The sequence below is a fragment of the Mus pahari genome, chromosome 23 (genome assembly GCF_900095145.1).
Source record: "Mus pahari chromosome 23, PAHARI_EIJ_v1.1, whole genome shotgun sequence".
NCBI classification, from domain to species: domain Eukaryota; kingdom Metazoa; phylum Chordata; class Mammalia; order Rodentia; family Muridae; genus Mus; species Mus pahari.
In genome coordinates, this window is record NC_034612.1 from 36,352,855 (window position 1) to 36,363,153 (window position 10,299).

At 43.8% G+C, this 10,299-nt stretch overlaps 1 protein-coding gene across 10 annotated transcripts in view; it reads left to right on the forward strand.

The window, feature by feature from the left end:
* Cdk8 (cyclin dependent kinase 8) overlaps window positions 1-9,177 on the forward strand; it is a 70,862-nt gene extending 61,685 nt beyond the window's left edge. For 9 of the 10 annotated variants that reach the window (XM_021186622.2, XM_029533950.1, XM_029533954.1 and 6 more), the window contains 6 exons: window positions 1,345-1,414; window positions 2,517-2,589; window positions 5,048-5,145; window positions 5,743-5,821; window positions 5,981-6,139; window positions 7,903-9,177. In XM_021186622.2, the coding sequence (XP_021042281.1) occupies window positions 1,345-1,414; window positions 2,517-2,589; window positions 5,048-5,145; window positions 5,743-5,821; window positions 5,981-6,139; window positions 7,903-8,028 (605 nt within the window). In that variant the 3' untranslated portion in view covers window positions 8,029-9,177. The remainder of the gene's footprint in view (window positions 1-1,344; window positions 1,415-2,516; window positions 2,590-5,047; window positions 5,146-5,742; window positions 5,822-5,980; window positions 6,140-7,902) is intronic. The other variant, XM_021186623.2, reaches the window with a different exon arrangement.
* The last annotated feature ends 1,122 nt before the right edge of the window (window positions 9,178-10,299 follow it).

The window sequence follows — 10,299 nt, forward strand, 5'->3', positions numbered from 1 at the left end:
AGACAGACAGACAGACAGACAGACAGACAGACAGACAGACGGATGAAGGGAGGCACGCAGATAGACATTGACTCTTGCCCTCTTAAGCATTTACATTGTTTAGATGTTTTTAAAAGTAGACATGGTTGAAGTGGCTAAAGGAAATACTTCTTCCTTCTTAGATCCAAGTTCATTCACTATTTCTGAGGCCCATGGGAAGGAGACATGGCAGGGATTGGAAGCAATGAGCACCACAGCCCGGATGATTCTCGGTGTGGGTTTAATAGTTCAGATGCCTTAGTTAATAAGAAGCCAGGAAAGCAAACAGCAGCCAGCGAGCGAGGATCCATAGTAGACTCTTGTTGTAGACAGGGCCTGGGCTCTGCTTAAGAAAGGTTAGTGTGGCTGTGGAACACTAAAAACTCAGGTAGGATGGTCTAACTGAAGTTAGGAAACCAGCTACCTATAACAATACCACAGCCGTAAAGACACAATAAGAATGGAATAGAATGGACAAATATATGACCTTTAAAACTAAGTATATAATTGAGGGAAACTAAATGGTCACCTTAAGGTTTTTAGCCTGAAACATTGGCAAAGCAGAGAAACTGGAACAAACAAGTAGTTGAAGAGAAAATACCATTTTCAAGTTGAAGTCTATACTTCGTTTGCACTGGTTGATGTCTGGAGGACAGATGGCCCGTGCTCTCAGCTGCTGGTGTATATAGTGCTGTGCACCTAGCAGACCCTTGGTTTCACCACTGGCAGCTTCCAAGAGGTGGCTGAGCTAGCATATGTCCTTAGTACTTGTGCTGCCCCGACTACCTGGAGCAGTTGTTCTTGTCCCCATCCCTCACATGGTGTTGAACGGTATACTACTAGGAGTAGCCAAGATAGCAGTATCCGTGCTGGGCCCCAGCATCTGCCACGAGAATGTCAGGAGGTGCTTTAGGAATGTGAAAGGAGGGCTGCCTACCATCCAGAGAAGTGTGTCGAGCCAGTCAGGGAAAAGCGCCTAGATTTCTCTCTCAGTTAAAAAGAATGCTTGCTGATAGAACCAACAAGTTTGATGAATGAGAAAAAATAACGGTTTACTAATATAAATAGGACCATTTAATAACAAATATTTATTTGTGATTTTTTTTTCCTTCTAGTGATAGAACAAATACTGACAAGTTTTATGAAACAGAGTAGCAAGGGTAGGTTGACACGTGATCAAGTGTCCAGCCAGAAGGCCACAGGGTGTAGCTGCAGCTTGAGCACTCCTATGAGAGCCAGTCTTAGAAAGCTCTCAAAGTAATCTTTGTTAGCATTCTTAAGACTAGGAGCCTAGGCAACATAAATATTTATCAATGTATTTCACAGATAAAGATTGGGAAGATATAAAAAAGATGCCCGAACATTCAACATTAATGAAAGATTTCAGAAGAAATACGTAAGTTGGAAAGAAAATGGACCCTTTGTGATTTTAACTTTTCCAGAATAGCCACAATATAATTAAATGTTCAGCATGCCACAGCACTTGTTTAAGGTTACTGAAGAGTTTTACTTACTTGTAAATACTGTTTGATGCTATTTCTCATTTTGTAAGATAATAAGCTAACAGAGAGGTGGCTCTTATTAGCAGCTGAGGAGGGAAAGTCATTTCATTTCTTCCCCTATTTACTACTTTCTGGAAGCCAGATATTAGTGGGAAGTGGAAAGCCAAAGAAATTTAAAAAAAATTTACAAACCTTGAGTATGGCTACTTGTGTACCCATTTAAAGTATATACAATTGAAAGCAAGTTTTAATTAGAAAAGAGTGAATGTTTCACTTTACTTAATTAGGTACAAGGCCAAGGGTAGGCAGAGTCCAATACTTATACAGGACAAGATAATGACAACCTTACTGTAAGGCTAAGTTAAACCTTTGGCACAAATGTTATTTAAAATAATTCCTGTGGGGAAAATGCCTCCAGGGTGTGTTCATAAAGTTGTCTTGAATTTCATCATGAGTACCCACTCAGGAGTGACTTTGGGGCTGGGAATGTGGCTCCGTTGATAGAGTACCTGTTAGCATACATGAAGCCCTAGGTTTGATTCCCCAGCACCTGGAAAAACCCCACTGGGGTTCTTAGTGCACGCCTGCAATCCTAACTAGTAGCAGTAGATGTTCAAGGTCATGCTCAGCTCTGTAGTGAGTTTAAGATCAATCTGGGATACATGACACCCTGTCTCAGAAAAAAAATCAAGTCATTATTATATCTGGGTGTAGTGGTGTATACCCATAATCCCAGCCCTCTCCGTAGAGGCAGGAGGGTCAGAAGTTCAGGGTCATCCTACACAGAGTGGACAGGCCAGCTTAAGCTACATGAAACCTCAGAAAACAACATCCAAAGACTAGAGTGGATATTGAATGAAGAATACAATTGGCTTTATGCTGCTCAGAGCATAGTTGATGAGTGGTTATGGTCAGGACAGTGTGTGGGAAGAAGCTATCAGCCAGTGTAAACCAGCTCTAATCTAATGGGGATGTTTCCTGGCATTTCTCTTTCAGGTATACCAATTGCAGCCTTATCAAGTATATGGAAAAGCATAAAGTTAAACCTGATAGTAAAGCATTCCACTTGGTGAGTAAGCTTGAGACAGCAGCTTGCTTGGAACCCTTGCATCTCAGAGGAATTCCTAAAAGTTATAGAAAGTACCAACAGAAAGTCTTCCTGCCACTCAGAAACCACATCTAAATTGTTTTCCATTGTAGTTGTTTTTGTGCATTTCTGGGAATAAAATCTAAATAAAGCCTTGTTCACGTTAGTTACCCTGAACAATAATACACCAATTTTAGACTGTCATCTACTTAAAGATGGTTTATAAAATTTTAGCTCCCAAGTTACCTCATAAATTTGAGTCTTGAATGTTCTTTGCTTATTCCTTGTTCTGGAGAGCTGGCATGTGGTCATGTAAACAGAGCAGGCTAAACTCTGCAGGCTGGTGCACCACAGGGTGGTCACACTCGCCCAGCCATTGCTCACTTGGTTTATAGTTGTCCATTGTGAGACTACAACTGATTGTGTCTCACAGAAGGGCTACAATATATCCAAGGAGGGCTATGCAAGTATGTGTTTCACTGGGCCTAAGAATCTTTTAAAATGCAATCCATTGGAGTCTTAGCTGAGAATTCCTTGACTTTCCTTCACAGCAGCTAAACCACTGGGCAGTGAGCTTTTCTGACCTGACTTATGCTGTCTCTTTCCCTCGACTGTTTCTGTTTCTCTGCCATCCTCTGACTGTTATCATATTTTGCAAGGCAACACTTAGCATGCTATGTTACCACGTTATATATAATATATGATAGTGATTTATTCAAATGTTTTTGTATCAGGGCTCAAATTGGGAAATTAAGTTGGAACCTTCATGATCTAAGACTTATTGATCCTAACAAAATACTGGTCAAAAGGCATTATTGGGATTACCAGGCCTATCCCTCAGCCCATGCCTTCCTTGCAGTCTGAGAGCAGCAGAACCCGAGAGACCATCTTAGGGTTTTACTGCTGTGAACAGATGCCATGACCAAGACAACTCTTATAAAGGACAACAGTTAATTGGGGCTGGCTTATAGGTTCCATCCATTGTCATCAAGGCAGGAGAATGGCAGCATCCAGGCAGGCATGGTGCAGGAGGAGCTGTACACCATCCTTGTAGCTTATTTGTTGATTTTTAAAAATAGTTTCGGGCTGGAGAGATGGCTCAGCAGTTATGCACTGACTGCTCTTCCAGAGGTCATGAATTCAAATCCCAGCAACTACAACCATCTGTAATGAGATCTGATACCCTCTTCTGGTGTGTCTGAAGACAGCTACAGTGTACTTATAATAAATAAATAAATAAATAAATAAATAAATAAATAAATAAATAAATAAATAAATCTTTAAAAAAAGAAAAATAGTTTCTTTAATTCTGGGCTTTAACCACAGGACCTCATGTGTACTTTACTTTCAGGCCAAACCCCAGCTCTGTCTGATTTTATTGAAAGTATTGGTATCTTAAATGAGTCCTACTATCTCTGCATTTTAAAGATATTTGTAAGCTGGGTGTGGTGGCGCACGCCTTTAATCCCAGCATTCGGGATTCGGGAGGCAGAGGCAGGCAGATTTCTGAGTTCAAGGCCAGCCTGGTCTACAAAGTGAGTTCCAGGACAGCCAGGGCTATACAGAGAAACCCTGTCTCAAACAAACAAACAAACAAACAAAGATATTTGTAAGGCCTTTTGTCCTTTATGAGTCATCATCCCTTAAATCTTTGTTTATTGGTTTATTACTTTTCAAACCAATCCCAGTCCAGCAACATAGACACCAACTGGGAAACTTGTTGGAAACACAAGTCCTTAGATTCCTGCTCACATCTGTCTGTCTATCTGTCTGTCACACACACACACTCTATCTGCCTCTGGGCACAGGGCTCAGCTCTATCAAGCTGTGGGAGCAGGGCTCAGCTCTCTATCAGACTGTGGGAGCAGGGCTCAGCTCTCAGCCTTGCAGCAATTGTGCTGTACTCTGAAGTCTGCAGATCAGAGCAAGAGGCCATTGTTCAGGTATCTCTTGCATCACGTTAGAAATAAACATTCCTGGAGAACAGCGGTGGTGCATACCCTTTGTCCTAGCACTTGGGAGGGAGGCAGATGGATCTCTGAGTTCCAGGAGAATCAAGGCTGATAGACAGAGAAACCCTGTCTTGGAGGGGGAAGGGGAGAGAGGGAGGGGGAAGAGACGGGGTGGGGAGAAACAAACATTGCAGATAGTGCTGCATTTTCGCACTAGTATAGCATCTCGATGTGGCAGGGATGAGCTAAGTGTAGCTACAATACTCACACTTAGGGTTCTTTCTAAAGAACCATCACAATTCATTTAATACTGAAAACAAACTATAGTAATTGGTGATGTTTTTATTCTCCACCTGGAGAGATACAGTTATAAAAAGGTAAACTGACCTGCCCAGTACCCTCAACTGATAAAATGTGAGTCAGGGTTTGGAGTAGACTTGGATGTTTCTGTGGGAGCATGCTCTGATATATCTGACTTGTGATTTCAGCTTCAGAAGTTGCTCACTATGGACCCAATAAAGCGAATTACCTCAGAGCAGGCCATGCAGGACCCCTACTTCCTAGAAGACCCACTTCCCACATCAGAGTAAGTGGCAGATCTGCTGACTTCCTGTGCACTGGCATCTTTTAAGTGTGCTTCCTCCTCTTGTCACACTAAGTTGCCATGCCTCTGAGGGACTTGAGGAAACAGAGCTTCTCTACTCTAATGCCATTTTTGGTTTTGTGGTCAAGAGGCATTGCTAAAATGAATTCCACTTACTCAGTGATGCATTCATTGTACTATGGCTCCTTCTCCTTGCTAGGATTTTGTGGGGTTGCCTGCAGTCAAGGGTTCTGATATTCTGGAGTAGCAGTCCTAAATAAACTTGCCTTCTCTTTATCATCTTTTGTTTTAACCACAGAAGGGCAGATAAAGCACTGAGAACAGTGGTAGTAGATGAGAGAGCTGTCCTATTTGGTGATTATTGACGAGGTTACTCAGAGATGGACCTTCAGACCACCTACTGCAGTGTCACTGGTTAAAGGATTCTTTGCATCAGACTCGCATGAAAGATGCTTATATCTCTGTAACTATGGAAACACAGTCCCGTCTTCTTAGAAAGTGACAGTGAGTCACCTAAATGAAGCACTGGAAATACCAGGCAGCCCGTGAGACAGCTCTCTTCTCTTTTCTTGTGACTAGTGTTTTCGCCGGTTGTCAGATCCCGTATCCCAAACGAGAATTTTTAACAGAAGAAGAGCCTGATGAGAAAGGAGACAAAGTAAGTGTTAAAGCCGTCTGCGTGGCCTTCCCGTTGGTAGTGCCGTCTGCGTGGCCTCCCCATTGGTAGTGCCGTCTGCGTGGCCTCCGGGCCTCTGGCGTGCAGCCACTTTCTGTTCTCCTCCTGAGTTGAACTGTGTTTTCTGTTTAACCAATTGAGAAGAACCAGCAGCAGCAGCAGGGCAATAACCACACTAATGGAACTGGCCATCCAGGGAACCAGGACAGCGGCCACGCACAGGGGCCCCCCTTGAAGAAAGTGAGAGTTGTCCCTCCTACCACTACCTCAGGTGGACTCATCATGACCTCCGACTATCAGGTACTGCAAGTGGCTCCTACTGACCCGTTGTTCTGGGGTTTCTAAAGGATCTGTTACAGTGTGGTCTACAGTAGCATTGGTGTTCCTGGAAAGATACAGGCTTGGAATGCTATAGGGATGGAAGTCTACAGACATGGAGAGTAGAAAAGGGATCAGCTTTCAGGACAGACTTGGAGTAGAAAGTCCAAGTTTGGCCATCCAGTATCTTGAGACCTGTGACATTTTATAGCATATCCGCTGGGGTTGGGAGACAGTGCAGCAGGTAAAGTCCCTTCACCAGGAGCATTCAGACTCCAGCACCCATGTCAGTGCTTGGAGGCTCGGTGGCCCATCTGTACCCTATTGGTCCAATCATTTCAAAGGCAAAGACAGGACCCTAGTCAAGTCAGTGAGCTCTAGGTTCAATTGAGAGGCCTTGCTTCTGTGTAAAGTGGAGAGCAATCAGCATCACCCCTGGCTTACACATGCATGTGTGCAAAGTGAAGCAAAAACACTTGGCTTTAGTGTTTCTCATCTATAAAATGAAATTGGTAAGTCAGCTTAAACATGTGTGCCTTGAACTTAGCCAGTGCTGCTTTTGTTTCTGAGCATTGCAGAAGAGTGATCAAGGCCACTGGCTCTTAGATCCCACCTACTTCTGTTCAGCCTTGAATAAGAGACCTGAATGTTCTCTGTGTCTTAAGTGTGGGGAGGAAGGTAGAACAGAATGCTTGCAGACGGCAGCAGCAGCAGCAGCAGCAGCAGCAGAGTAGGAACAGTAATTAGAAGGTGAAGCTGTGGGAAGACTGAATGGCTGTGTGTTCTGAACATGGTGGCCTGCCTGGGGAAGCCCTGTACAGACAAGGCTGGGAATTTTCATTTTGTTCTTATCCTCATTGACACTCTTGCTGTCATTCACAGAGCAGTAAGTGCCCTTACATGGTAGAATGCAGCTCATGAGGAATGTATGAGCTTGTGTACGTGTTTATATGTACGGGCACACAGGCATATGGATGTAAGAGAGTGGTGTGTGCGTGTGTATGTGTGCAGGCCCTAAGTTGACATCAGGTGTCTTTCCCTTATTTACTGTGGCAGTGTCTTACACTGAACCTGGAACTTGCAGATGTTAGCTAGTCTAGCTGGCCAGCTTCCCCTGCAGATCTCGTCTCTTCCTCCCAAGTGCTGGGATTACAGAGAGCCACCATGCCTACCAGCTTTTTTTTTTTTTTTTTGGCTAAATGTTATTTATTTATTTATTTATTTATTTATTTCATGTATGTGGGTACACTGTTGCTGTCTTCAGACACACCAGAAGAGGGCGTCAGATCCCATTACAGATGGTTGTGAGCCACCATGTGGTTGCTGGGAATTGAACTCAGGACCGACTCTGGAAGAGTCAGTGTTCTTAACTGCAGAGCCATCTCTCAAGCCCGCCTACGAGCTTTTACATACTCTGGATATACACACTAAGTGCCTCATGCTCATGTCGCAAGATGTGATCAGAATTGCCATTTATGTCCTAATTGTGGCCTTCCTGGAGAGAAGCTGATGTGGGAAGAGTTGGGAGCTTTGTTTGCTTTTGCTCTGTTTTGCTCTGGGCCATTTGTGGGCTTGTTGCTGCTTAGTTGTTTTTATTATTTTAATTCTAAAGCTAGTGCCTTACAGAAACCTTGACATCTTTGCTTCTTTGAAACAAGATTCCCTTCCCTATCAGCCTTGATGGCGTGGAGCCAAGCTACCTTGAGAAGTCCCTGAATCACGCTTTTCCCCCGTCTTCTTTCCAGCGTTCCAATCCACATGCTGCTTATCCCAACCCTGGACCAAGCACATCACAGCCCCAGAGCAGCATGGGATACTCAGCTACCTCCCAGCAGCCTCCACAGTACTCACATCAGACACATCGGTACTGAGCTGTGCTGGAGTCTGTCAGTGCACTGTTGCTCATGCTGCAGGACTGGCTGCGGCACTCTGCGGGAGCCTGGTGTGGGCCATGCGAATGTACTGTACAACCACATCTTCACAATGTCCAGTAGCCGAGTTCCACCAGTTGTCACAGATTGGGGTGGTAGCTTCCAGGTTGTACCTAAGTTTGGAGTTAGACTTGAAATGAAAGTGCTAGCACAGTTGTGTTGTGGGTTTGCTACTTCCATAGTTTACTTGACATGGTTCAGACTGACCAAGCATAGTTTTCAGTGACAGTCTGTAGCAGTTGAAGCTGTGAAATGTGCTAGGGCGAGCATTTGTCCGCGTGTGTGGTGACTTTCAGTGTAACAGCGTGACCTGACCAATAGTACACACAGACGCAAGGTTTAACTGGTACTTGAAACACAGATTATGTTAACAAAATAACCAAGATTTAAAGATTATTTTGGTACACCTTTCTTTTTAGTGTCTTATCAGTGGGTTGATTCATCTTCTACATAAATCAGTGTTTTATGACCAAGAATATTGCTTGGATTGTTTTGAAAGTACAAAAGAACCACATAGTTTCTACTGACAGGTTTCAGAACTCCCAAAGATTAATTTCCAACTTAGAGGTTTGTTTTTATTTTCAACCTATGACTTGACTGGTCTTAAAGCTGCTATTTGATAGTAATTAAATATGTTGTCATTGATAGAAGCCTGTTGGTTCGGCAAGCTGAAATGATTGTTGCAGACAGTGTTTTCTTTCCCTCGTGGTGTTGCTGATTTGTGAGCATGCTTTCTGATTACAAAAGCATGAGTGGCGACCTCTGCGAGGCACGGCGACCTCCGCGAGGCACGGCGTCAGTCCGCACTCTTCTGTCCTGATTTGAAGCTGCCTAGTGTAGTGCTATTACAATTTTGTTCAGTTAACTTTCTTTTTAAGAGGTTGTTCGCATATTTTTAGGGTGCCCTTACTTCAGCAAAGGAGAGGGAGTAGGAGAGCCTTAGGACTTTTGAGGGGAGAATAAAAAGCTATAACATACAACGTACTGTATCCAACTATTTTACATGAATGACACAAGTATTCTGAATAAAGAAATTGAACATTGTTAAAAACAAGGTGTTATGTAATAAATTTATTTTTCATAAATCAATGTATGGTGTCAGCTATATTTTTCAAACTCACCAAGGGTCTTTTGTTGTAATTTTAAAACATGCCTCTGTATAACTCTTGCCAGTGACTTATTAGTGACAACTGTGTTCTGGAGTGATGGCTTAGGTTGAGGTGTGCACTCTGGTCAGCTATCTAGACCTGTAGCACAGGGGACAGGTAGCTTTATAGCCGGCTAGTCCCAGTAATGGTTGTTCCACTCCATTATTCTTGGTTCCTCCTTTTTAGAACTAACAGACATTTTCTCAAAATCTGAAGCCATCCCTTTAAAAACATTCTAGTGCAGTCTGAGAGCTGAGGAATCAGTACTGATAGGCCTGACCAGAAGAGAAAGGGGGCTGCTGGGAGTGGCATTTCCATGTCTTCTCACCCCAGTTCACAGCCATACTGCATGCCTTTGATCACACAGGTCCCCTCCTTAACCCTCTGAGTTGAGTGGTTGTGTTTGGTTTCTGTCAACCTTAGCTCTCACAGCGTTTCTTATGACCCTTACACGTTGTCTTCTGGTGGTTTTCTCCTATACTGAGTGGCCTAGAGGCTTAGTGGCTGTGAGGGCCATCTACACATTCCCCCTTTGCCATCTAGTTCCAGAGATTGACTCAGTAGGACTTGGGTGGATATGGAAATGTGGCTCCTTTTCAACAAACTCCCCTAGTTCTGAGACATGAGTCTGAGAAATATGTTAGGAAAGACCATTCTGTGGGGCTGGAGAGATGGCTCAGCACTTAAGATCACTGTCTGCTCTTCTAAAGGACCCAGGTTCATTCCCAGCACCCAGATGACAGGCATCTTAATTACAGTCCCAGATGCCCCCTTCAGGCCTTCATAGGTACCGCCTACATGTGGCACACGCAGACAAAACGCTCATAAAAATAAACCTGTCTTAAAGAAGAAAGACTGCTCCAAGGCCACTCACCTCCACGGCGAGCAACAGATTGAGCCACCAGCAGACTTCAGTGACGTGAGGGAGGGGCTTGCTCTACAGACAGCCCATTTTCCCACCCTGGGAGTCCCAGAACCAAAACTCCGTCATAACAGTCTCTGTGCTGCTGTCAATGCCCAAGGCCGTGTTTGTTCACTTTTCCTGAATGTCACTATCGTCCTG